Source organism: Bos taurus, chromosome X (genome assembly GCF_002263795.3).
Source record: "Bos taurus isolate L1 Dominette 01449 registration number 42190680 breed Hereford chromosome X, ARS-UCD2.0, whole genome shotgun sequence".
Lineage (NCBI taxonomy): Eukaryota > Metazoa > Chordata > Mammalia > Artiodactyla > Bovidae > Bos > Bos taurus.
In genome coordinates this window covers 121,271,194-121,299,121 of record NC_037357.1, presented here as the reverse complement: position 1 = coordinate 121,299,121, position 27,928 = coordinate 121,271,194, and the positions used below count along the sequence as shown (strand labels likewise).

General features: G+C 53.2%; 1 protein-coding gene and 1 non-coding gene across 3 annotated transcripts in view; both read left to right on the top strand.

Annotated features, from left to right (window-relative positions):
- The first annotated feature begins 257 nt into the window (after window positions 1–257).
- The window catches only part of PHEX (phosphate regulating endopeptidase X-linked), a 221,381-nt gene continuing 193,710 nt past the window's right edge, over window positions 258–27,928 (top strand). The window contains 3 exon segments of one of the 2 annotated variants that reach the window (NM_001192871.2): window positions 7,842–8,085; window positions 8,274–8,498; window positions 12,530–12,598. In NM_001192871.2, the coding sequence (NP_001179800.2) occupies window positions 8,381–8,498; window positions 12,530–12,598 (187 nt within the window). In that variant the 5' untranslated portion in view covers window positions 7,842–8,085; window positions 8,274–8,380. 2 annotated transcript variants of the gene reach the window in all.
- Window positions 27,053–27,156, top strand: LOC112445297 (U6 spliceosomal RNA). The gene has a single exon (XR_003033654.1). It is a non-coding gene; the product is annotated as a U6 spliceosomal RNA (small nuclear RNA).

The window sequence follows — 27,928 nt, the reverse complement described above, 5'->3', positions numbered from 1 at the left end:
TTACCTGTAAATACCTGTATTATAAATAATAAATGCCTGTATTCACCTTATTGTTGTTTAGTTGCTCAGTCATGTCTGACTCTTTGTGACGCTATGGACTATAGCCCACCAGGCTCCTCTGCCCATGGAATTCTCCAGGCAAGAATACTGGAGTGGGTTGCCATTTCCTCCTCCAGGGGATCTTCCCGACCCAGGGATCAAACACTCATCTCCCACTTGGCAGGTGGATTCTTTACCACTGAGCCTCCTGGGAAGCCTACATTCACCTTACGTGTCATCTAATGTGGTGAATTCCTCTAGAGATGATTGTAATAGAATCTGAATGATATGACAGGTTGCCTGTGACCTTGAGAGGAAGAGGGGTCTAGGAGGACTTCCTGAGGAGGCAAAGTTTGAGCTGAGTCTTAGAAGATGAATTTGAGTTTCCCGAGGAAATGATTTTCCAGGCAAAAGGAGAAATCTTTTCTAAGACACAGAGGCTAGGTGAAGTTTGGCGTGTTTGGAAACTTGAAGAGGTTTAGAATGATTGGTGTGTAGGGTGTAAAATGAGGAGCTGTCGGTCCAGTGAAGATGGCATGGGTTCAGTCACGTAGGACCTCCACATGAAGCGTTTTGACATTTTCCTAAAAGCCACTGGCAGCCACTGAAGAGTTTTAAGTATCATCAAAAGTCCACTTGAAATTTGACTCAGGACTGCAATTCAGTTGGTTCATAACCTTGTGGCTGCAGCTGTTGTTAAATATTGAAGCCCCTCCTTACTTTGCTGTGGCTGGCTGCAGCTCTGGGCCCCCTGCAGCCTCGTCTACCCCACCCTGCTCCTGGGACCCTCGAGATCCAGCAACTAGACGTCGTGCCTGCTAAGCTGCTTATTCCCTGGTGTTGCTGCCTCGGCATCCATTTTGTTTGGCCAAGTGGCCTATGGGGACCTTGAACTGAAACTCGCCTCTCTTACACGTGTGTGTCCTAGATCAGGGGTCCCCCCACCTCCAGGCCATGGTCCGGTACCTCCTGTCAGATCAGCAGCGGCATTAGATTAAAGTGCACAGTCAATGTAATGCACTTGCTCAGCTGCTGCTGTTGCTTCAGTCGTGTCCGACTCTATGCAACCCCATAGACGGCAGCCACCAGGCTCCCCCGTCCCTGGGATTCTCCAGGCAAGAACACTGGAGTGGGTTGCCATTTCCTTAAGTGAAAAGTGAAAGTGAAGTCGCTCAGTCGTGTCCGACCCTCAGGGACCCTATGGACTGCAGCCTACCAGGCTCCTCCGTCCATGGGATTTTCTAGGCAAAGTACTGGAGTGGGGTGCTGAATCCTCCCAAAACCATCCCCTCACCCCTGGTCCATGGAAAAACTGTGTCCCACGAAATCCATCCCTGATGCCTGAAAGGTTGGGGACTGCTGTCCTAGAGAACAGCCCACAGCAGCCCTTGTGATTGTTTCCCCTGCTCCCAGATTCAGCCCCCTTGGTTGACTCTTAGATAAGACCCCTGTGGAGCTGACCACAGTCCTCTTTTTGCTTTGAATTGATCCATCTGGCCTTACTCGGGAACCCCAAAGCACTCCACCCCAGGACGCTAAGAGAGGCCTGTGCCCCAGGTCGCACCTCTTTGTCTGCACTCTGCCTTCACCTTCCAGTGTGGTGTGCCCTGTACTTCCTCTTGTGGTCTTTTGTTGAAAAAGGATCACCATCCGGTACCCTGTGCTCCACTTCACAACTGTTCATTTAACAAAATGGCAACAGCTTGCCACAGCAGGGGCCAGTGAGACTGGCCCCAGCCCCTGGTGAATGAATGCCATGCCATACTGGTTGTTAGATATTCTGAATGTCATCCTTGGTTTCAGTACATAAGTTTGACATTTAGTTTTGCTAGTTCTTGAGTTTACCTTACTACACTGTAAAGAGATTCAGTGGTTTCTCTAAGCCACTGGTTCTCAAAATGTGGTCCTCAGACCAGCAGTAGTAGCATCACCTAGGAACTTGTTCCCTGGAGGAGGGTACAGCAACCCACTCCAGTATTCTTGACTTGTGAATCACGTGGACAGCAGAGCCTGGTGGGCATTAGTTCATAGGGTCACAAAGAGTCAGACACGACTGAGGCAACTTAGCATGCATGCATGCAGGAGCTTGTTAGAAATGCAGATTTCCAACCTACTAGATCAGATACCCTAGGGATAGAGCCTAGCCCTCTAGAAGATTCTCGTGCCTTGCTTCTCTATATGCCTCCTGCCTTCAGAAACAGATCTGAGTAAGCTATCCTTGAACAGTTGGCTATATTTAAAGATGTTAGTAGTCTAACTGAGGGGTCAGGATGGGCCTGGTCAATTTGAGGATGTAGTAGGTAAGTACTAGTTGGATGAATAGTCACTAAGTTTTAATAGAAATTTTATGCAGTAGAGTGCTCTGGAAAAAAAATCTCATGGGTTTTGTAGCCATTAATCTTGTTCTTTTCTATATTTTATGATTTTTGACACCTTCAGGCCTTTTGGAAGCAGTGGGGTGGCCCCTCGAAGGTTTAGCTAATAGTGAGTGACTTGCCTCATACCTTGCCTCTGAAATGCAAAGCAACCAATCCTGAGCCCATGCCACCACCTGCCTCTTTTGATCAGGCTTGTGCAGTGTCCAGGACCATATCCCCCTGCCCTGATCACCCCAGGGCTAGGAACTGGGCAACTGGAGACCACTCTGGTAGACCAGAGGCTGCTGAAATTATTCACATTCTAAACCTGTTCAGTTACTTACCCAGGCTCGCCCATTTCTTCCTTTTTGCTCATACTTTACCCTCTCCCCTCCTGCTGTCCGATCAACCCTGGTGCTTCCCCATGTCCCTTTGTCAACCTAAAAAGATGCACAACTTGAGAGTTGCAAGTTAAGTTTTATTTGGGGCAACATGATGACTGCAGCCCAGGACGCAGCATCTCAGATAGCTCCAAGAGACTGCTCCAAAGTGGCAGTGGGGGAAGGTCAATATATAAGATTTTGGTGATGGGGGAGTTCAGTACCATTAAGCACTCATTTTACAAAAGCTTTCTTGTTAGTCATGAGGATGTGATGTCACCATGAAGGGATTTAGTGCTTCTCTAGATGCAAGGATTGAGATCATAAAATCTGTTCCTAAAAACATCCAACTCTGAAGACCTGTCCCACCAGATTCCCTGGAGCACAGAGTGCCTCACTCCACCCTGAACTCCCTCAGGGATTGTTGAAGGTCAACAGGTATAGCAGCATGGGGTTCAGTCTCTGTAGATGCAGATGGCAAATGCCTTTGTTCAGTTGTTAGCAATACTTTTGTTAAACGCCAATCTGTAGCTGACACCTTCCTCTTGAAAACTGTAATACTCTTCTTTTGAAGCCTGTCTTTGTGTCTGTCATTTTATCATGCCTGTTTAGAATGAATCCTGGGTACCTCTCAAAACAGGAGCCACGTAGATATGAGTTCCAACTGGGCCCTGTCCTTTACCCACCAGGTAACCTTGGGAATATTATTCTCTGCCAGCTTCAGTGTCCTTTTCTGTAAAACCTGGGAAAAGATTCCTATATCCTAGAGCTGCTGGAAGGACCAATGATAATACCCATAAAGTGGAGGCATCCTGAAGAAATAGAAGATGTATGGCCCAGGAGGTGAGAAAATCAGGGAATAAAAGCCCCCTTTAGGCTCAGAAATAAACAAGTATAATTCATGACTAGATACCTTTCAAATTTATATATCTTTCCTAACGTTCAGTTACTAGCAGCAGGAAATCAGGAGATATTTTATGTATCGTTATTTTTGTTCCCCAACTCAAAAGCTTTCCCCTCCCCCATATTAAATTATGGCTGCTGTTCCTATTAAGGAAATAAAACCTCATGTCTTTTAAACAAGAGAATTAGAGGAAGCATAGTTTATAGCTTTTCCTCAGCTCAAGTGTCATTTTGACATGCTACACCTAACTGTGCTAATTACCTGAGGTAGATAAACAAATTTATCAGGTAGCATGGCACAGAGTAAAGATGTTGGAATTTGAAACCCCTCAGGCCCTAAGATAAATATCTGCTTTGTGACCTTGGCAAATCACTTACTAGCTCCAAACTTCAGTTTCCTCATCTGTAAAAGGAGACAGAACACCTAGCTAAGAAAGAGGTTGTAACAGATCAGATATAATATAAGTAATGAGTCTCATTAGTGGAAGGCCTGGATCTTGAACCCTCCATAGTCTGATGGACCTGCCAACAAATAACAGAGCCTGCCACAGCTCCCAACTCTGTGTTTTCAGTGTTTCTCTCTCCCTCTTTTCCCTTCACTCACTCCCTCCTCCTTCCAGGGAATGGATGAGTACATTTTTCAGGATTTGAATCATTTCCTTCCCTCTCACTGAAATTGTGGCCCACGTGGGATTTTACTGCCAGAAACAGAAGACCCCGAACATCCAAGTAATGGCCAGATGCACTCATGTCTAGCATAAGGACTTGCCTCCAGTTGTCTTCCAGGCCACTGGGGTTGGGCTGAGATTGCCAGATTCATGTCTCTGGATAAACAGTCTCACCTGTGAGTTCTGCAGGCAGAGATGTGAATGCCCAGGCAAGTCCCCTCTTGGGGTGGGGTCTGGCCTATTTGAAAGCCTTCCTTTTTTCCCTAAGCTGTCCAGTCTTGCAGGTCCTCCTGGAAGTCTTCCCAACACATCTACTGCGCAGAGATTTCTACTTCTCTAGACACTGCTGGCCTGTAGTGTTCTGTAATTGAGTTGCCATGTGTTTTGCTTATTTTCCTGCTCAAGCTCAGTTTCCCAGTCTGGAATCTCTGGCATAGCTTCTTTGTCTTCCCTCACAGGCCTTGCAGAGGGTCAGGCACCTGAGAAAAGCTCAAGAAACTTCTGTTGGTTCATTAATTGATTCTAGTTAAGGCTCCTGATAGTCTTGGAGCTTCTTTTTATTTTTAAAAATATTTGTTTGGCTACACCAGGTCTTAGTTGTGTCATGCTGGATCTAGTTCCCTGACCAGTGTTTGAACATGGCCCCTTGCATTGGGAACGCAGTCTTAGCCACTGGACCACCAGGGAAATCGCTTGGAGCTTCTTATCTGAAACAACTGAGTTGGTACAGACCCAACTATTAATAGACTCACTTGCACAGTGACTTTTTACTTTACTGATTTTTACAGCTATTGAGAAATTACACATTTTTTTTTGACAAAGCCCTCTTCTTTTTAATAGCAGAATACTGACTTTTCACCTCAAAACACACTAAACAATATGCTGTAACTTCAATATTACAATTTCAGGCATAGACACATTGGCCAATTTCCTTGACACAACAGCTTGTATTTACAGAATATCAAGTAGAATGATTTTCAGAAGCAGGTCAAATGTGGGCAGTGACAATTTTGCTTTGTTTATGTGCGCCATGTAGGTGAGGTGAAGAGGCAGCAGTTAGTTCAGGGACTGGTAAACTTTAAAGGGCCAGAGAGTATTCTAAGCCTCACATACCATCTGTGTCACAAAACTACTCAACTTTGACTTCATTTCATGAAAGCAATCATAGATGATACATTGACAAATGGGCATGACCTTGTTCCAATAAAACTTTATTTACAAAAACAGGCAGTGGGCCTTGTGCCCTAGTTTGCAGATCCCTGCTTTTGTCTCTTGTGAGTACACAGTGCTTTGAATTTATTTTGCTCTAAAGGTCTTTTTCTGTGCTACAACTTTATTTTTAAGTGCAGTTTGAGAGCAAAATAATCATCTCTGAAAAGGTTGAAAAATTAGTGCAGACAATGGCACAGAATGACGAATGCACCTGATGATGAATGATTAACCTGTACCCTTTCTTCTACCAATCCCCACCTACTCTCATGTCTTCCTTTAGTCCTTTGGTGGGTAAAATAAACCTTCATTACATTATATGAACTATTTATTTTCGACATTTTGAAAAGACCTATTTTCATTGTTTAATTAATACATTTTTCTATCTATATTTGCATATCTTCATTTGGGATGACATGCACCATAATTTTCCTATTACAAGTAATGGAACTACTTTTGGGTTTAAAGGCTTCTCACTGAGCAGTCAAGTGTTCAGGAATGAATCCGTGTGGTTATGTGATGGACAGGTGTGCTTCAGACTAAGTCCCAATTGCCCTCATCTTTGGGGAAACTGCCAGTCCAAGGCTTCCAGTTGTCAACTCACAATCACCAGCCTGGACCTGGAAAGGTGTGAGGAGATTAGAAGGAAGGAGAAAGGGAAGGTGTGGTCCTGGTGTCGTGCTTCTGAGTGTGTCCTCTTACCTGTGCGTAGGAGATGGTAGTGATCCCCTTGCTATCTTTCCGCTTCCAGCTTTCCCTATGTCACCAGAGGCCAGTCCTTGGACCTCAGCATTCTTGGGGGAAAACAGAGAGAAAAATACCTTTGCTAGCAAGTATAAAGGTTTGTTGTTAATGTTTAGTCACTCAGTCCAGTCCCACTCTTTGTGACCCCGTGGACTGTAGCCCACCAGGCTCCTCCGTCCATGTGATTCTCCAGGCAAGAATACTACAGTGGGTTGCTATTTCCTTTTCTAGGGGATGTTCCCAACCCAGGGATGAACCCAGGTCTCCTGCATTGGCAGGTGGATTCTTTATTGCTGAGCCACCAGGGAAGCCCCATATATAGGTTTACCATGGGATTAAAATGTGATATGAAACTGCTATATCCGTGTGAAGTATTATTACCATCTGAGCATCTAGAAGGAATCAGGAAGCTGAAAGACACTAGTGTCTGGGGTTCCTGAAGCTGTTTTTAAAGAGTAAGTGGCTGGAGCTGACTGGTATAATTTTCATTGCTTGTATTTCTCCCTTCACTGTTGCAGGCCAGAGACTATGGCTGATGGGGCTGCAGCACTGAACTTGACAGATATGATTCCTGATCTCATGGAGCTTGCAGTCTAAGAAGCATTATGGAGTCAAGTCCCAAAACTCTTGGGAGGATCCCATCCTAAAAGTCAAAGGCCTGCTAGGATGTGTTATTGGAACGGTAACACCAAAATAAACCACCAGTTGATGAGCACATAATGTCTACAACATACCATGATGTCATAATTTGGGCAAAAGCTTGTGCTTTTCTGGCTTGGGGGGAGGGGCATGCAATGAGCAGAAAGTAAGCTAACAGGTGTTACAGGACTGTCTGCAGAGCCTTTGTATGAACCCCTAAGGCAGTGGGCAGAAGTTTTGTATAAGAAAAGCAGTCTCCTGGTTACCAGATGTAGCTGAATTCAGCTCCACTCCAAACTGTTGTATGACCTCCAGCAAAACTTAATCAGGTATAATAATAACATTGAAATATCAGTTGCCCTGCCCCGTGAAGAAAGCAGATTTTTATCACTTAAATTGTTAGTATGATCCAAGAAATCAAAGAACCAGTTATTAATCAGTCTTTCCAGTGAAATCAATAACCTCTGAGTTCATCTTGGGGAACCTGCTGAGACTGGGGCTTAATGAAAACACAAGAACGAACTAACCGGTGGTGGGGCTGGAGGGCAAAATACATGGGTGTACTTTTCATCAAAACATGCGAGGAAAAACCCTCTTGCCATATCTTGTGTGCTTGCTAATAAGCTTAATTTGAACACTTATTCACCTTTTTACAATTCTTAGCACCACAGAAAGGAGGTACTTTTCCTTCTTCCTTAAAAACAAGTTCCAGTCCAAACCATCAGCCTCTGTAGGTTGTCTTAATTGCTACTTTGCACCGCACTGGGCTATGACTCTGATTTTTGGCACATGCTGTCATACACAAAGTTCCGAAAATAAAATGCTCCAGGATATCCCCGGAACTCTTAGAAGGCTTTAAAAGGGGACTTGCACGCTGAAAGAATATCTTTGATGAAGACAATTCAGGCGAGCAGAATGCTTATGGCAAAAGAATTATATGATTCTTTGAGATCTTGAAGTGGGTCCGAAGAATCCTTGCCACCTAACTTATCATGGTTTGGGGGAGTTTGACAAGAATCCAGTTTTGATAAAGACAATTGTGTTTTCCTCCCCAAGTGACTATACATTTAAATAGCTAAAACATCTGTTCAGCAACATAGTAAAACATGTACACTCGGAACGCCTGAGAGAAGAGCCTGCCAAACGGTCGGTTGAGAGGGACTTTGCTGGGGGAGAGCACCAAGATAAAGCAACCACTGTTTGTTTTGTCTGGTCAGGGGGAAAGGCAAAGCAACCAATATTTTGGGTTTCATTTCATTTGTGAAGAATTATTTGAGAAAGGGTGGCAAGAGGACATTTCCTGACGGGATTTTTTTTTTTAACCTGTCCATTAGTAGAAGAGCATGAGAACCTTGGATGTCAACGCCTAACAGACTCTTGAGACCAGCCACCAAACCACAAAAAGCGACTTTCTTCTTGACTGGCCTCTCTGTCTCTCCCGATGGAGGCAGAAACAGGGAGCAGCATGGAGATCGGAAAGACAGCCAACAGAGGCACTCGAATCGCCCTGGCGGTGTTCGTTGGTGGCACCCTGGTGCTGGGCATAGTCCTCTTTCTAGGTAAGTGGGGGCGCTGGAGGCCAGGGAACTGGGTGAGTGTGCAGTGGTTTCCTTGTGCTTAATTCTGGCAAACCTTGTCAGGATGCAGGTGGAGGGCTGTTTGCTTCTGTTAGTAGGTGCGTCCTTAGTTTCTATTAAATATGCAAATGAAAGGAAGCTTTTTCTTTAGGAAGGTAAATAAATAGGAATGCCCAAGTACCAAATACATAATCCAAAATGTGAAGTGGGTATAAAGTGGCTTTGAGTGGCTGGAGGACTTGGTTGCCTCAGGCAAACATTTTATTATGCATTATAGTTAGCAAAATGAGTGTGGACGAATTCATAGTCAGATACTTTCATTTATTTTGTGAGGAAAGACTTTACACTGTGATCAAACCATGCTGGAATTTCTTTCCATTTGATTTTTGTCAATGTTTGCCTGAATGACTCATGAAATTTAACTCAAAAAATACAAATCAGTCTTTAAAAATGCACCTTTAGTGGTATTCTTCAATTCCTTTCCAATCTAGTAACTCTGGTGGAATAAAATTTTAACTCTTTCTATTAGATTTAAAAGTTAATATGAAGGAAAACAGAGGTTTTCCTCCCAAGATTTGAAAGGTATTGCGATGCATTGATTTTAATGACTGTTGGTGAGAATGATGTTCCCAGAGAGTATATATGATGATAAAAACATATTCTTATGAGAAAGAAGGAAATATCTTAGAAAGGGGAGAGGGATGTTCTAAGATTTTAGGCATTCTGAATCTTTGCTCTCCTTTGTATTTTTCTCATGCGGCCTATACTATTTCATTAGCTTGAAAATTATGTAGGTCCAAGCCCTTTCCTGAGCAGAGTCTAGGTGCTGTTTGAAATGTAGCAAGCCTGGAAACAGACCTTGGCATATGCAGGATGCAGGCGGCCACGTTTATCTTGGCAGGGGAAAGCCAGTAATTAAACATTAAAACGTTAGAGTTGTGTGGTTGAAAACTGCTAAAATGAGCAAACCATCTTTCCATGTTTTCTGTGGCTGAAGATTTAGGGAATTAGATGGGCTTATCGCTGAATCTCCTATTCCTGCAACTGAACTTGAGGCTTTTGAAAAGTGTTGTGAGATTTCTTGGCGCTTGGGGTTTAGGCAAGTGTCCTATCCTGAAATTCACAACTGGGGGAAAAATGATAATGTCAAGGACTATGCACTAGGTGAGAAGTGACTACAAAGTTAGACTATCAGTGTTTTGCAAATACTCCCAAACTTACAAATCCAAGTGATTATTGTTTATGTAAAAATATGTTCTCTTTTTAATGATGTTACTGCTGCTTGAAGCTTCTTTGAAATTCCTCCCACTCTTATGGGAGTTCTGAGGCTGTAGCATATTATTAGAATATTCTTGATGGCAGCATTTTTTTTTCCACACCATTCAGCTTGTGGGATATTAGTCCCCCAACCAGGGATCGAACCCAGGCCCTCTGCCATGCAGAGTCCTAACCATTAGAATTAGGGGATTCCAAATCTTTGTTCTTTGAGAGAAGACGATCCTTTGGGATCAGCTCTAAAGTTTTTCAAGCACAGTAAAATTCATCAAGCCAGTTGATGCTATTATGGGTAAGGAGGCCTACATAAAATAGAAAAAAATAACTTTCCAATGTGCCCGATAACTTGGCTCTCTCTCACTTAGAATCTTTAACAGAAGGTGTAATGATGTTAGAGAATAATTCTCGTGTGGTCCGTGGACCAGCAGCATCCGCATTACTTGGGAGCCAGAGCCCCACCCCAGACCTACTGATTCAGAACCTGCATTTTTCACAAGATTCCCAGATGATTCATTTTCAAATTAAAGTTTGAGAAGTATTGCTTCAGGTGGCCATGTCCATTTGGATGTATACATTCAGAGACATTTGCTTTTAAGTAGTTGCACGCTCTGAAATTTAAAAAGAAATGGTATTTTTGTCAAATTATATTTTTTCTTGTGGTGAGAACTTTTAAGATCTACTCTCTTATCAACTTCCAGATATACAATATAGTGTTACTATGGTCACCAGGCTATATGTTACCACATGACCTATTTATTTTATAACTGGAAGTTTGTATCTTGAAAGGAATAAGTCTTTAATTATTTTATTATATTTTTTCTAAAATAAAATAAGGTTAGTATCAAGAAGGTATTGTCCAGAATGTTAAAGTATTATTATTTACAATAAACTTTCTTTTTCCACATTAAAAAAAGACATGCTCATTAAAGAAAATTTGGTAAACATATAGTAATAGACTGAAGGGAAAAATTTATGGTTCAATCACCAAGGCATATTGAAATATTTCATGCTAATTGTTATGCTCCACATATATATTTTTACTTTTTTTGATTTCTAAAGAAATCAAAATATAACTTTAAGATACTTCTTTTCTTAAAAATAGGCCTGAGATGTTTGTTTCATAAGCAATTTTCTTGAATGTTTAATGTAACACAGGTAAAAAGACTGGAGGATGGCAGCAGAGAAAAGAACAAAGACAAAGCAGGCTCCTCTTAGAATGTGGGTTAATAAATAACACAAATTGCCACACTGGCAGGTGATGTATAGGTCTTCCATCTCTAGCAGAAACATAGGGATACTTTTCCTCTGCTGAGGATGCCTTGAAAGGGCTTGGCCTCCTTTCACCCTCTACCTTCCATCTCCCCACGGCCACATTTCCAAATGATTCCTTATTTCTGCTCACAGAGTACAGCAATAATGAATTCCCCACAATTTCCTTGGCTACCACAAATATTTTCAAAGTCTAAACTCATATCTGCTAACGTCCAGGTGCCACGTGAAGTTTATGAACAGGGCACCCCTCCAAACATTTGCTGAAAGTTGCCAGCCAGGTGGGGGAAATGAAGCCATTGGTGAAAAGCTACTTAGGTCTTGTAGGGTTTCTGTTTGGTTTTGTTTTGGTGGAAGTAGTTGGAAACTTGGTCCACCAAGCTGTATCTGTGTGGTAGCTGGGCTGGGCCTGGTGGGAGGTGGGTGTGGAGTACAGGACAGGCAGATAATGATTCTCTTGACCGAAAAAAAATCTCTGTTACTCTTCCTCCTTTTATGGGCTGTATCTGTATGAATGGTTTAGATAAGATGCAGAACTTTAAATGCCACATATGCTAGCTTTCTCCTTCAGCTCTGGATTTAGTCCAAATGACACAATCTATAACTTTCAATTTTCCCATCACTAAAATGAGAATGTAGTTGTAAACAAAAAGTGAAATGATTAGACTTAAACCACAGATAATCGGAGATAGAGACTTTAGGGATTATTTAACCAAATGGTTCTCAAACTTGAGTGTGCATCAGAATAACATGGAGGGCTTGTTAAAATGCAAATGGGACTTTTCTGGTGGACCAGAGGTTAAGAGTCTGCCTGCCAATGCAGGGGACACGGGTTTGATCCCTGGTCCAGAAAGATCTCAGATGCTTTGAGGCAACTAGGTCCCTGTGCCACAACTATTGAAGCCCATACACCTAGAGACTGTGCCACTCAACAAGAGAAGCCACTGCAATGAGAAGACCATGCACCACAACTTGAGAGTAGCCCCCACTCACTGCAACTCTCTAGAGAAAGCCCATGCAAAGCACTGAAGACCCGGTAAAGCCATAAGCAAATAGATAGACTAAAATTAAATAAATAAAAGGAGGATGGTTGGGCCCCAACCCCAGAGTTTGTGAGTCTGAAGGTCAGGGTAGGGCTTGGTCATCTGCATTTCTCATTAGCTCCCAGGTGATGTTGCTGTGCTGCCTTTGCCCCTGGGACCCCACTCTAAGAAGCATGGGTCTAGTTGTGCCCACTTGTCTTCACGTTCAAGCAAACCAAGTTTGGGAGCAACCAAGAGTCTCACCAAGGTTGCTTAGCTAGTGACCAGAGTCTGGTTCTGTGACAATGAGCCAAGTGGATTTTTGAATGTGGTGTCAATACAGGGAAGGATGAATAGATATCAAATGTCTCACAAGTGTGCCTCACAGTGGGTTACCTGTTGGTGGTCTGCTGCAAGCCAGTCATTTATTTTGGTCTGTTTTTTCAGTGAGTCAAGGTTTCTTAAGTCTCCATGCTAAACCAGAGTACTGCCTGAAGCCAGAATGCATCGAAGCTGGTAAGTCAGTTTTCCACCCTGTGTCAAGTTATAATTATGGTACCTTGGGGAATGGAAGAGAAAACAGGTGGTATTTTTAGTATTTTGCTTGTTTGAGGTTTACCAAGTATGAAATGCAATTCTGATGAAATTTTAACTTTACTTTCAAGTCTTGGTGTGAAGTTGTGGAACATAGGTTTCCTGTTCTTTTTTTTTTTTTCTTGCAATAAAACAGCTGTGCAGTATTCCAAGTCATTATAAGGAAATCAGAAAGGGGTGTGGAAGACTGAATGGCCTTTCTTAAAACCTGAAGACAGAGACTATCGACATTCCTATTACCTTAGCTGGATGTGGGCTGTAAAAAAATACAGAGAATCAAGGAAATACTTAGATTTTTGGCAGTGGCATTGATTAAAATGGAAAAGACATAGGTAAAAGGGCTTTTAAACTCTGAGGATTTATACAAAGATACTAGGTTAGATATATATGTTATTACAGTCCTTTTTAAAAACTTTTAAAACTGAAGTTTAGGTGAATTGCAATGTGTTAATTACTGCTGTACAGCAACTCAGTTATACTATACACACACACACACACACACACACACACACACACAATATATAGTGTGTATATATATATATATATATATATATATATATATATACACTATACTATACACTACACACACACACACACACACACAATATAGAGATGGCTGGATGGCATCACTGACTTGATGGATATGAGTCTGGGTGAACTCCGGGAGTTGGTGATGGACAGGGAGGCCTGGCGTGCTGCGATTCATGGGGTGGCAAAGAGTCGGACACGACTGAGCTAAACTGATATATATATACATTCTTTTCCATCATAGTTTATCACAGTCTTCCCTGGGGGTTCAATTGGTAAAGAATCTGCCTGCAATGCAGGAGACCACCTGCAGTTAAAGAGACCTGAGTTGGATCCTTGGGTTGGGAAGATCCCCGGGAGAAGGAAATGGCAAGCAAGCCTAGTATCCTTACCTAGGAAGTCCCAGGGATAGAGGAGCCTGGCAGGTTACAGCCCATGGGGTCACAAGAGTTGGACACAATTTAGCAACTAAACCACCACCATCACTGAATTTAGTTCCCTGTGCTATACAGTAGGACCCTGTTAACCATCCTGTATGTAAAATAGTTTACATCTGCTAATCCCACACTCCTTGACAACCACCAGTATATTCTTTTTTTTTTTTTTGGCTCATTCTTAAGTTAAACACACACACATTTTAACCAGGCAATATGTTCTGTGACTTACATGTACCATCTCATAAAATCTTCATAAGAACCCCATGAAGTTGGTGCTATCACCTGGCCCAACTGCAGATGAGGAAATGTAGGCTTCCAAAAGCTAAATAGCTTGCTAAGGGTCACAATCTGAGTTAGCGACAGGGCTGGGCTTCAAGTTCATGTCTGGCTCCTGTCCATCTGTGCCCGTGCGCTAGAGGCCATGCCAGGTAACTTTCTTGGATCCTAGTCCTGTCTTGCTCTGTTTTTTCATAACATTAGACCTACTGGAGTCTAGTGACTAGACAACTGTTGCAGCTTTTTTATCTTATCCCAGAAAGGGTGAAAAAAAAGTGCAAATTCCCAGATCCTTTCTTGTTCCCAGCAGAGCAGATGACCCAGGGTTTTCTCCAGTGGAGCGAGGGTGACCTGGAGTAGGGTGAAGGACCAGGTAGGATTATCAGAGGACAGCTTTTAGACCTGACGTCCCTTTGTGCTTTGGCTAGGGAACGGGTCTCATAGATGTGTGAAATTTACATTTTTGAACTCAAACTTTCAATTTGAGTTTACTTGAGTTTTTGTATAGAGTACCAGTTATTTCATGAGTTTTGTCTCTACTACAAATCACAATAATGAAAAAGTAAAGCCTGAAGAATGAAACTGATCCGGTTGCTTCCTGACAGCTTGTTTCCCTTGCTAGCTGTTTTTAGTGTAAGCCTTGCTGTGTGCGCGTGCCTGCCTCGGCGCCGCGTGCGTGCGTCACGCGCCTGCCTCGGCGCCCTGTGCGTGCGTCACGTGCCTGCCTCGGCGCCGTGTGCGTCACGTGTGTGCCTCAGCGCAGCGTGCGTGCATCACGTGCCTGCCTCGGTGCCCTGTGCGTCACGTGCGTGCCTCAGTGCCGCGTGCGGGCATCACGTGCCTGCCTCGGCGCCGTGTGCGTCACGTGTGTGCCTCAGCGCTGTGTGCGTCACGTGCGTCACGTGCGTGCCTCAGCGCTGTGTGCGTCACGTGCGTCACGTGCGTGCCTCGGCGCCGTGTGCGTCACGTGCGTGCCTCGGTGCCGGGTGCGTCACGTGCGTGCTTTGGTGCCGGGTGCGTCACGTGCGTGCTTCGGTGCCGGGTGCGTCACGTCCGTGCCTCTGTGCCGTGTGCGTCACGTGCGTGCCTCGGCGCTGTGTGCGTCATGTGTGTCACGTGCCTGCCTCGGCGCCGTGTGCGTCACGTGCGTCACGTTCATGCCTCGGCGCCGTTTGCGTCACGTGCGTGCCTCTGCGCCGGGTGCGTCACGTGCGTTCCTCGGCGCCGGGTGCGTCACGTGCGTGCCTCGGCGCCGTGTGCGTCACGTGCGTGCCTCGGCGCCGTGTGCGTCATGTGCATCACGTGCCTACCTCGGCACCGTGTGCGTCACGTGCGTCACGTGCATGCCTCGGCGCTGTGTGTGTCACGTGCGTGCTTCGGTGCCGGGTGCGTCACGTCCGTGCCTCTGTGCCGTGTGCGTCACGTGCGTGCCTCGGCGCCGTGTGCGTCATGTGTGTCACGTGCCTGCCTCGGCGCCGTGTGCGTCACGTGCGTCACGTGCCTGCCTCGGCGCCGTGTGCGTCACGTGCGTCACGTTCATGCCTCGGCGCCGTGTGCGTCACGTGCGTGCCTCGGCGCCGGGTGCGTCACGTGCGTGCCTCGGTGCCGGGTGCGTCACGTGCGTGCTTTGGCGCCGTGTGCGTCACGTGCGTGCCTCGGCGCTGTGTGCGTCACGTGCGTGCCTCTGCGCCGGGTGCGTCACGTGCGTGCCTCGGCGCCGTGTGCATCACGTGCGTCACGTGCGTGCCTCGGCGCCGTGTGCGTCACGTGCGTCACGTTCATGCCTCGGCGCCGTGTGCGTCACGTGCGTGCCTCGGCGCCGGGTGCGTCACGTGCGTGCCTCGGCGCCGTGTGCGTCACGTGCGTGCCTCGGCGCCGTGTGCATCACGTGCGTCACGTGCGTGCCTCGGCGCCGTGTGCGTCACGTGCGTCACGTTCATGCCTCGGCGCCGTGTGCGTCACGTGCGTGCCTCGGCGCCGTGTGCGTCACGTGCGTCACGTTCATGCCTCGGCGCCGTGTGCGTCACGTGCGTTCCTCGGTGCCGGGTGCGTCACGTGCGTGCCTCGGCGCCGTGTGCGTCACGTGCGTGCCTCGGCGCCGTGTGCGTCACGTGCGTCACATGCGTGCCTCGGCGCCGTGTGCGTCACGTGCGTCACATTCATGCCTCGGCGCCGTGTGCGTCACGTGCGTGCCTCGGCGCCGGGTGCGTCACGTGCGTGCCTCGGTGCCGGGTGCGTCACGTGCGTGCTTTGGCGCCGTGTGCGTCACGTGCGTGCCTCGGCGCTGTGTGCGTCACGTGCGTGCCTCTGCACCAGGTGCGTCACGTGCGTGCCTCGGCGCCGTGTGCGTCACGTGCGTCACGTGCGTGCCTCGGCGCCGTGTGCGTCACGTGCGTTCCTCGGCGCCGGGTGTGTCACGTGCGTGCCTCGGCGCCGTGTCCGTCACGTGCGTCACGTGCGTGCCTCGGCGCCGGGTGCGTCACGTGCGTGCCTCGCCGCCGGGTGCGTCACGTGCGTGCCTCGGCGCCGTGTGCGTCCCGTGCGTCACGTGCGTGCCTCGGCGCCGTGTGCGTCACGTGCGTCACGTGCGTGCCTCGGCGCCGTGTGCGTCACGTGCGTCACGTGCGGGCCTCGGCGCCGGGTGCGTCACGTGCGTTCCTCGGTGCCGGGTGCGTCACGTGCGTGCCTCGGCGCCGTGTGCGTCACGTGCGTGCCTCGGCGCCGTGTGCGTCATGTGCATCACGTGCCTACCTCGGCACCGTGTGCGTCACGTGCGTCACGTGCATGCCTCGGCGCTGTGTGCGTCACGTGCGTGCTTCGGTGCCGGGTGCGTCACGTCCGTGCCTCTGTGCCGTGTGCGTCACGTGCGTGCCTCGGCGCCGTGTGCGTCATGTGTGTCACGTGCCTGCCTCGGCGCCGTGTGCGTCATGTGCGTCACGTGCCTGCCTCGGCGCCGTGTGCGTCACGTGCGTCACGTTCATGCCTCGGCGCCGTGTGCGTCACGTGCGTGCCTCGGCGCCGGGTGCGTCACGTGCGTGCCTCGGTGCCGGGTGCGTCACGTGCGTGCTTTGGCGCCGTGTGCGTCACGTGCGTGCCTCGGCGCTGTGTGCGTCACGTGCGTGCCTCTGCGCCGGGTGCGTCACGTGCGTGCCTCGGCGCTGTGTGCGTCACGTGCGTGCCTCGTCGCCGTGTGCGTCACGTGCGTCACGTGCGTGCCTCGGCGCCGGGTGCGTCACGTGCGTGCCTCGGCGCCGGGTGCGTCACGTGCGTGCCTCGGCGCCGTGTGCGTCACGTGCGTCACGTGCGGGCCTCGGCGCCGGGTGCGTCACGTGCGTTCCTCGGCGCCGGGTGCGTCACGTGCGTTCCTCGGCGCCGTGTGCGTCATGTGCGTGCCTCGCCGCCGAGTGCGTCACGTGCGTGCCTCGGCGCCGGGTGCGTCACGTGCGTGCCTCGGCGCCGTGTGCGTCCCGTGCGTCACGTGCCTGCCTCGGCGCCGTGTGCGTCCCGTGCGTCACGTGCCTGCCTCTGCGCCGGGTGCGTCACGTGCGTGCCTCGGCGCCGTGTACGTCACGTGCGTCACGTGCGTGCCTCGGCGCCGTGTGCGTCACGTGCGTCACGTGCGTGCCTCGGCGCCGGGTGTGTCACGTGCGTGCCTCGGCGCCGGGTGTGTCACGTGCGTGCCTCGGCGCCGGGTGCGTCACGTGCGTCACGTGCGTGCCTCGGTGCCGTGTGCGTCCCGTGCATCACGTGCGGGTCTCGGCGCCGTGTGCGTCACGTGCGTGCCTTGGCTGTGTGTGCGTCATGTTCGTGCCTTGGCGCCGGGTGCGTGCATAACGGCCTGCCCCCGCGCCGTGTGCGTCACGTGCGTGCCTCGGTGCCGCGTGCGTGCGTCACGTGCATGCCTCGGTGCTGCGTTCGTGCATTACGTGCCCGCCTCGGTGCCGTTTGCATCACGTGCGTGTCTCGGCGCCGCGTGCGTGCATCACGTGCATGCCTCGCTGCCGTGTGCATCACGTGCGTCACATCCCTTCCTCGGCGCTGGGCGGGTCATGTGCATGCCTCGGTGCCGTGCGCATCACGTGTGTGCTTCGGTACCGTGTGCGTCATGTGCCTCACGTGCCTGCCTCGGCGCCGGGTGCGTCACTTGCGTGCCTCGGCGCCGGGTGCGTCACGTGCGTGCCTCAGCGCCGAGTGCGTCACGTGCGTCACGTGCGTGCTTCGGCGCCGTGTGCGTCACGTGCGTCATGTGAGTGCCTCGGCGCCGGGTGCGTCACGTGCGTGCCTCGGCGCCGTGTGCGTCACGTGCGTCACGTGCGTGCCTCGGCGCCGTGTGCGTCACGTGCGTCACGTGCGGGCCTCGGCGCCGGGTGCGTCACGTGCGTGCCTCGGCGCCGTGTGCGTCACGTGCGTCACGTGCGGGCCTCGGCGCCGGGTGCGTCACGTGCGTTCCTCGGCGCCGGGTGCGTCACGTGCGTGCCTCGGCGCCGTGTGCGTCATGTGCGTGCCTCGCCGCCGAGTGCGTCACGTGCGTGCCTCGGCGCCGGGTGCGTCACGTGCGTGCCTCGGCGCCGTGTGCGTCACGTGCGTCACGTGCGTGCCTCGGCGCCGGGTGCGTCACGTGCGTGCCTCGGCGCCGGGTGCGTCACGTGCGTGCCTCGGCGCCGGGTGCGTCACGTGCGTCACGTGCGTGCCTCGGCGCCGTGTGCGTCACGTGCGTGCCTCGGTGCCGGGTGCGTCACGTGCGTGCTTTGGTGCCGGGTGCGTCACGTGCGTGCCTCGGCGCCGTGTGCGTCACGTGCGTCACGTTCATGCCTCGGCGCCGTGTGCATCACGTGCGTCACATCCCTTCCTCGGCGCTGGGCGGGTCATGTGCATGCCTCGGTGCCGTGCGCATCACGTGTGTGCTTCGGTACCGTGTGCGTCATGTGCCTCACGTGCCTGCCTCGGCGCCGGGTGCGTCACTTGCGTGCCTCGGCGCCGGGTGCGTCACGTGCGTGCCTCAGCGCCGAGTGCGTCACGTGCGTCACGTGCGTGCTTCGGCGCCGTGTGCGTCACGTGCGTCATGTGAGTGCCTCGGCGCCGGGTGCGTCACGTGCGTGCCTCGGCGCCGTGTGCGTCACGTGCGTCACGTGCGTGCCTCGGCGCCGTGTGCGTCACGTGCGTCACGTGCGGGCCTCGGCGCCGGGTGCGTCACGTGCGTGCCTCGGCGCCGTGTGCGTCACGTGCGTCACGTGCGGGCCTCGGCGCCGGGTGCGTCACGTGCGTTCCTCGGCGCCGGGTGCGTCACGTGCGTGCCTCGGCGCCGTGTGCGTCATGTGCGTGCCTCGCCGCCGAGTGCGTCACGTGCGTGCCTCGGCGCCGGGTGCGTCACGTGCGTGCCTCGGCGCCGGGTGCGTCACGTGCGTCACGTGCGTGCCTCGGCGCCGGGTGCGTCACGTGCGTGCCTCGGCGCCGGGTGCGTCACGTGCGTGCCTCGGCGCCGGGTGCGTCACGTGCGTCACGTGCGTGCCTCGGCGCCGTGTGCGTCACGTGCGTGCCTCGGTGCCGGGTGCGTCACGTGCGTGCTTTGGTGCCGGGTGCGTCACGTGCGTGCCTCGGCGCCGTGTGCGTCACGTGCGTCACGTTCATGCCTCGGCGCCGTGTGCGTCACGTGCGTTCCTCGGTGCCGGGTGCGTCACGTGCGTGCCTCGGCGCCGTGTGCGTCACGTGCGTGCCTCGGCGCCGTGTGCGTCACGTGCGTCACATGCGTGCCTCGGCGCCGTGTGCGTCACGTGCGTCACATTCATGCCTCGGCGCCGTGTGCGTCACGTGCGTGCCTCGGCGCCGGGTGCGTCACGTGCGTGCCTCGGTGCCGGGTGCGTCACGTGCGTGCTTTGGCGCCGTGTGCGTCACGTGCGTGCCTCGGCGCTGTGTGCGTCACGTGCGTGCCTCTGCACCAGGTGCGTCACGTGCGTGCCTCGGCGCCGTGTGCGTCACGTGCGTCACGTGCGTGCCTCGGCGCCGTGTGCGTCACGTGCGTTCCTCGGGCCGGGTGTGTCACGTGCGTGCCTCGGCACCGTGTCCGTCACGTGCGTCACGTGCGTGCCTCGGCGCCGGGTGCGTCACGTGCGTGCCTCGCCGCCGGGTGCGTCACGTGCGTGCCTCGGCGCCGTGTGCGTCCCGCGCCGTGTGCGTCACGTGCGTCACGTGCGTGCCTCGGCGCCGTGTGCGTCACGTGCGTGCCTCGGCGCCGGGTGCGTCACGTGCGTGCCTCGGTGCCGGGTGCGTCACGTGCGTGCTTTGGCGCCGTGTGCGTCACGTGCGTGCCTCGGCGCTGTGTGCGTCACGTGCGTGCCTCTGCACCAGGTGCGTCACGTGCGTGCCTCGGCGCCGTGTGCGTCACGTGCGTCACGTGCGTGCCTCGGCGCCGTGTGCGTCACGTGCGTTCCTCGGGCCGGGTGTGTCACGTGCGTGCCTCGGCACCGTGTCCGTCACGTGCGTCACGTGCGTGCCTCGGCGCCGGGTGCGTCACGTGCGTGCCTCGCCGCCGGGTGCGTCACGTGCGTGCCTCGGCGCCGTGTGCGTCCCGCGCCGTGTGCGTCACGTGCGTCACGTGCGTGCCTCGGCGCCGTGTGCGTCACGTGCGTGCCTCGGCGCCGGGTGCGTCACGTGCGTGCCTCGGTGCCGGGTGCGTCACGTGCGTGCTTTGGCGCCGTGTGCGTCATGTGCGTGCCTCGGCGCTGTGTGCGTCACGTGCGTGCCTCTGCACCAGGTGCGTCACGTGCGTGCCTCGGCGCCGTGTGCGTCACGTGCGTCACGTGCGTGCCTCGGCGCCGTGTGCGTCACGTGCGTTCCTCGGGCCGGGTGTGTCACGTGCGTGCCTCGGCGCCGTGTCCGTCACGTGCGTCACGTGCGTGCCTCGGCGCCGGGTGCGTCACGTGCGTGCCTCGGCGCCGTGTGCGTCACGTGCGTCACGTGCGTGCCTCGGCGCCGGGTGCGTCACGTGCGTGCCTCGGCGCCGGGTGTGTCACGTGCGTGCCTCGGCGCCGGGTGCGTCACGTGCGTCACGTGCGTGCCTCGGCGCCGTGTGCGTCACGTGCGTGCCTCGGTGCCGGGTGCGTCACGTGCGTGCTTTGGTGCCGGGTGCGTCACGTGCGTGCCTCGGCGCCGTGTGCGTCACGTGCGTCACGTTCATGCCTCGGCGCCGTGTGCGTCACGTGCGTTCCTCGGTGCCGGGTGCGTCACGTGCGTGCCTCGGCGCCGTGTGCGTCACGTGCGTGCCTCGGCGCCGTGTGCGTCACGTGCGTCACATGCGTGCCTCGGCGCCGTGTGCGTCACGTGCGTCACATTCATGCCTCGGCGCCGTGTGCGTCACGTGCGTGCCTCGGCGCCGGGTGCGTCACGTGCGTGCCTCGGTGCCGGGTGCGTCACGTGCGTGCTTTGGCGCCGTGTGCGTCACGTGCGTGCCTCGGCGCTGTGTGCGTCACGTGCGTGCCTCTGCACCAGGTGCGTCACGTGCGTGCCTCGGCGCCGTGTGCGTCACGTGCGTCACGTGCGTGCCTCGGCGCCGTGTGCGTCACGTGCGTTCCTCGGGCCGGGTGTGTCACGTGCGTGCCTCGGCGCCGTGTCCGTCACGTGCGTCACGTGCGTGCCTCGGCGCCGGGTGCGTCACGTGCGTGCCTCGCCGCCGGGTGCGTCACGTGCGTGCCTCGGCGCCGTGTGCGTCCCGTGCGTCACGTGCGTGCCTCGGCGCCGTGTGCGTCCCGTGCGTCACGTGCGTGCCTCGGCGCCGTGTGCGTCACGTGCGTCACGTGCGTGCCTCGGCGCCGTGTGCGTCACGTGCGTCACGTGCGGGCCTCGGCGCCGGGTGCGTCACGTGCGTTCCTCGGTGCCGGGTGCGTCACGTGCGTGCCTCGGCGCCGTGTGCGTCACGTGCGTGCCTCGGCGCCGTGTGCGTCATGTGCATCACGTGCCTACCTCGGCACCGTGTGCGTCACGTGCGTCACGTGCATGCCTCGGCGCTGTGTGCGTCACGTGCGTGCTTCGGTGCCGGGTGCGTCACGTCCGTGCCTCTGTGCCGTGTGCGTCACGTGCGTGCCTCGGCGCCGTGTGCGTCATGTGTGTCACGTGCCTGCCTCGGCGCCGTGTGCGTCATGTGCGTCACGTGCCTGCCTCGGCGCCGTGTGCGTCACGTGCGTCACGTTCATGCCTCGGCGCCGTGTGCGTCACGTGCGTGCCTCGGCGCCGGGTGCGTCACGTGCGTGCCTCGGTGCCGGGTGCGTCACGTGCGTGCTTTGGCGCCGTGTGCGTCACGTGCGTGCCTCGGCGCTGTGTGCGTCACGTGCGTGCCTCGGCGCTGTGTGCGTCACGTGCGTGCCTTGGCTGTGTGTGCGCCATGTTCGTGCCTTGGCGCCGGGTGCGTGCATAACGGCCTGCCCCCGCGCCGTGTGCGTCACGTGCGTGCCTCGGTGCCGCGTGCGTGCGTCACGTGCATGCCTCGGTGCTGCGTTCGTGCATTACGTGCCCGCCTCGGTGCCGTTTGCATCACGTGCGTGTCTCGGCGCCGCGTGCGTGCATCACGTGCATGCCTCGCTGCCGTGTGCATCACGTGCGTCACATCCCTTCCTCGGCGCTGGGCGGGTCATGTGCATGCCTCGGTGCCGTGCGCATCACGTGTGTGCTTCGGTACCGTGTGCGTCATGTGCCTCACGTGCCTGCCTCGGCGCCGGGTGCGTCACTTGCGTGCCTCGGCGCCGGGTGCGTCACGTGCGTGCCTCAGCGCCGAGTGCGTCACGTGCGTCACGTGCGTGCCTCGGCGCCGTGTGCGTCACGTGCGTCACGTGCGGGCCTCGGCGCCGGGTGCGTCACGTGCGTTCCTCGGTGCCGGGTGCGTCACGTGCGTGCCTCGGCGCCGTGTGCGTCACGTGCGTGCCTCGGCACCGTGTGCGTCATGTGCATCACGTGCCTACCTCGGCACCGTGTGCGTCACGTGCGTCACGTGCATGCCTCGGCGCTGTGTGCGTCACGTGCGTGCTTCGGTGCCGGGTGCGTCACGTCCGTGCCTCTGTGCCGTGTGCGTCACGTGCGTGCCTCGGCGCCGTGTGCGTCATGTGTGTCACGTGCCTGCCTCGGCGCCGTGTGCGTCATGTGCGTCACGTGCCTGCCTCGGCGCCGTGTGCGTCACGTGCGTCACGTTCATGCCTCGGCGCCGTGTGCGTCACGTGCGTGCCTCGGCGCCGGGTGCGTCACGTGCGTGCCTCGGTGCCGGGTGCGTCACGTGCGTGCTTTGGCGCCGTGTGCGTCACGTGCGTGCCTCGGCGCTGTGTGCGTCACGTGCGTGCCTCGGCGCTGTGTGCGTCACGTGCGTGCCTTGGCTGTGTGTGCGTCATGTTCGTGCCTTGGCGCCGGGTGCGTGCATAACGGCCTGCCCCCGCGCCGTGTGCGTCACGTGCGTGCCTCGGTGCCGCGTGCGTGCGTCACGTGCATGCCTCGGTGCTGCGTTCGTGCATTACGTGCCCGCCTCGGTGCCGTTTGCATCACGTGCGTGTCTCGGCGCCGCGTGCGTGCATCACGTGCATGCCTCGCTGCCGTGTGCATCACGTGCGTCACATCCCTTCCTCGGCGCTGGGCGGGTCATGTGCATGCCTCGGTGCCGTGCGCATCACGTGTGTGCTTCGGTACCGTGTGCGTCATGTGCCTCACGTGCCTGCCTCGGCGCCGGGTGCGTCACTTGCGTGCCTCGGCGCCGGGTGCGTCACGTGCGTGCCTCAGCGCCGAGTGCGTCACGTGCGTCACGTGCGTGCTTCGGCGCCGTGTGCGTCACGTGCGTCATGTGAGTGCCTCGGCGCCGGGTGCGTCACGTGCGTGCCTCGGCGCCGTGTGCGTCACGTGCGTCACGTGCGTGCCTCGGCGCCGTGTGCGTCACGTGCGTCACGTGCGGGCCTCGGCGCCGGGTGCGTCACGTGCGTGCCTCGGCGCCGGGTGCGTCACGTGCGTGCCTCGGCGCCGGGTGCGTCACGTGCGTGCCTCGGCGCCGTGTGCGTCACGTGCGTCACGTGCGTGCCTCGGCGCCGGGTGCGTCACGTGCGTGCCTCGGCGCCGGGTGTGTCACGTGCGTGCCTCGGCGCCGGGTGCGTCACGTGCGTCACGTGCGTGCCTCGGCGCCGGGTGCGTCACGTGCGTCACGTGCGTGCCTCGGCGCCGTGTGCGTCACGTGCGTCACGTGCGTGCCTCGGCGCCGTGTGCGTCACGTGCGTCACGTGCGTGCCTCGGCGCCGTGTGCGTCACGTGCGTCACGTGCGTGCCTCGGCGCCGGGTGCGTCACGTGCGTCACGTGCGTGCCTCGGCGCCGTGTGCGTCCCGTGCGTCCCGTGCCTGCCTCTGCGCCGGGTGTGTCACGTGCGTGCCTCGGCGCCGTGTACGTCACGTGCGTCACGTGCGTGCCTCGGCGCCGTGTGCGTCACGTGCGTGCCTCGGCGCCGTGTGCGTCACGTGCGTCACGTGCGTGCCTCGGCGCCGGGTGCGTCACGTGCCTGCCTCTGCGCCGGGTGCGTCACGTGCGTGCCTCGGCGCCGTGTACGTCACGTGCGTCACGTGCGTGCCTCGGCGCCGTGTACGTCACGTGCGTCATGTGCGTGCCTCGCCGCTGAGTGCGTCACGTGCGTGCCTCGGCGCCGGGTGCGTCACGTGCGTGCCTCGGCGCCGTGTGCGTCACGTGCGTCACGTGCGTGCCTCGGCGCCGGGTGCGTCACGCGCGTCACGTGCGTGCCTCGGCGCCGGGTGCGTCACGCGCGTCACGTGCGTGCCTCGGCGCCGGGTGCGTCACGTGCGTCACGTGCGTGCCTCGGCGCCGGGTGCGTCACGTGCGTCACGTGCGTGCCTCGGCGCCGTGTGCATCAGGTGCCTGCCTCGGCACCATGTGTGTCACGTGCGTCACGTGCCTGCCTCGGGGCCGCGTGCTTGTGTTGCTTGAAGGATGATGTTTGGGAGAAGGGCGTTTTGGGCATTTTGCAAACAGCTGCCATATTTTCTGAGGTGCCATCTTTCCTTACTTCTCTTTTCTAGTCACATCCTAATCCCTCTTTCAGAATAACGGAGAAAGAATACAAAGAAGTGAGGAAACAAGAAAAGGACTTGTTAATGATAGTGGTGGTAGTGGATAGGAGCAGAGAGGCTAACTTTAGTTCGAAGGCTGATCTGGGCTAAATACATAAACCCACCTATGACTCAGTTTCACAATCTGTAAAATGGGAAAAAGAATTTTTTTTTTCTGCACTGGGCCTTTATTACTTCCCATGGACTTTCTCTAGTTGTGGAGCACAGAGGTTCCTCTCTAGTTGTGACGAGTGGACTTATTGTGGTGGCTTCTCATTACAGAGCACAGGCTCAGTCGTCGTGGCCCACAGGGCTTAATTGCTTTGTAGCATGTGAGATGTTACCGATCAGGGATTGAACCCAGTTCTCCTGCGTTGGCAGGTAGATTCTTTCCTACTGAGCCACCAGGGAAGAGTTTTTAATTTATCATGCTGGTTATGAGAATAGAAGAAAATAATGATGGTGTTAGTACGAGAAGTTGAGGTCCATGATGTCTTCCCCTTTACCCCTTACTCAGAGAGCATTGTAACTCAGTTGGCAAGGTAGGACCTGGCGTCAATTCTTGTGATGGCAGAACTGTATCTTAACTCATGTGAGGCTGTTTTAGGCATTATTCATCCGTCTTCAGAGAATGCGCACTGTTCCCTATAGAATTATTAATGTGTTTGCTTCAGGAGTGCTACTTCAGACATTGCTGGCAGTATTATATCATCTGTGGTTTATGCATTGCATTGCTTTTCTAGACTCTATGAGCTCTGAAACATCTGGCGTCAAGAGTTTAGCATGAGTGTTTGTGAAATTGTAATAGCAAATTTGTATGTATGGTTGCCAGATTTAGCTACATGCATACATTCAGGATGCCCAGTTAAATTTGAATTGCAGATATACAATGACAAATTTTTTTTTTTGGTACAAGTATGTCCCATGAAATATTTGGTAGTACTTGCACTATAAAAGTAGTCATTTATATGAAATGCAAATTTCACTAGGTATTCTGTACTTTATCTGGCAACTGTATTTATTTGGCAGTGTGCCTGACACTTTTCTAAGTGCTTTACACGTACTCATTTAATTCTCATGAAAATCCTATGTGGTGCTTTTATTACCCCATTTTACAGATGAGGAAACTAAAATACAGAGAGGCTAAGGTTGCATAGTTATTGCATGGTGGTGTTGGCATTCAAAATCAGGTGGTCTGGGTCTAGAGTATGTGATGAGGCTACACTGCCTGAGAAGGGCTTAGCATAGTTCCTGGCACAGAGGGAAACTGCTCAGTATTAGTGACTTTATTGTTACCACCCACCCCACCCCTTTTAGCCCTGGTTAAACTTTAAGAAGTCAGGCTGGTATAAGGAGTAGTGCCTCCACCTCTACTACACAAATGCTAGCTGGAGACCAAATAACAATTTGTCTTGTATGTGATGACTTGAGGGACTACATAGCCTGGCATTTCGCAGAGTTTCTTTGTCATCGTATTTCTTTTATTAAAAGAAGACTCTCTGAGTTTTATCCATGAACTGAGTAGGGGGAAAGGAGTTTTGGTGTCTTGACAATTATGGTCCCTTGCAATTTTAAGTCACAGCTCCTCTGTATAAAGTGCAACCCTGTGCCCAGCTGTGAACTGTGAATGATGAATTGAGAGGCTGTAGCTGGAGTTTTTCCACTTAGTGGGCTCAGATCCAAATTCAGTGTGAGTGATGTATTCTCCACTTTGTATCAGGACTGAGGTCAGAGCTGATCTTGCAGTTTAGATACCTGCAAGAATACTGAGGAGATGGGATACATTTGAGGGTTTGGGGCTGGGGGATTTGGGAAGGTAGCCAGTAAACAGTGTGCTTATGTGAATATTGTATGGGACTGAAACTTCTGTGATCCATGTCCCTGAGGTGTCACACAGCAGATTCATTCTGGGACTGCAGAGCCCGATTAACCATAAATATAAACTAAAATGAAAACTTTGTGTCCTAACATATTTGCATATTACATATTAGTGATGAAATAGTAGCAGAAACAAAAATTGTAATTGGAGGCAACCTAATTAATTTTGAAAGATAAAAATATTGTGCTTGCTTTGGCAGCACATATACTAAAATTGGAATGATACAGAGATTAGCATGGCCCCTGCACAAGGATGACACACAAGTTTGTGAAGCATTCCATATTTTTTGGGCCAGTTCTAATGAGGTGGATGAAACTGGAGCCTATTATACAGAGTGAAGTAAGTCAGAAAGAAAAACACCAATACAGTATATTAACGCATATATATGGAATTTAGAAAGATGGTAATGATGACCCTATATGTGAGACAGCAAAAGAGACACAGATGTAAAGAACAGACTTTTGGACTCTGTGGGAGAAGGCAAGGGTAGGATGATTTGAGAGAATAGCATTGAAATATGTATATTACCATATGTGAAATAGATCGCCAGTCCAGGTTTGATGCATGAGACAGGGTGCTCAAGGCTGGTGCACTGGGATGACCCTGAGGGGTGGGATGGGGAGGGAAGATGGAGGGGGTTCAGGATGGGGAACACATGTACACCCATGGCTGATTCATGTCAATGTATGGCAAAAACCACTATGATATTGTAAAGTAATTAGCCTCCAATTAAAATAACTAATTAAAAAAGAAAGATAAAAATGTTAAGTTAATTTAAACTTTGCCAAACTTAGATTCTAAACCACTTTTTTTTTTTTTTGCTTCTTGGGGCAGTGTGTGGAAGGATTGAGAGTGGTGGGGAATTTGAATTTCTGTAGCGATTAGGATGCTTGTATATTAGTCACTTCATTGAAGACATAAAGCTGTTTGAAATTTTCATAGAATGTCTAGGCTAAGGAAATAAGTAGCCTTACTTTTAAACCTGGAAGAACCACACATAACCAAACTGTAGTATGCATATCTAAATTTATGCAGATTATACTTTTTTGGCTAGTCATT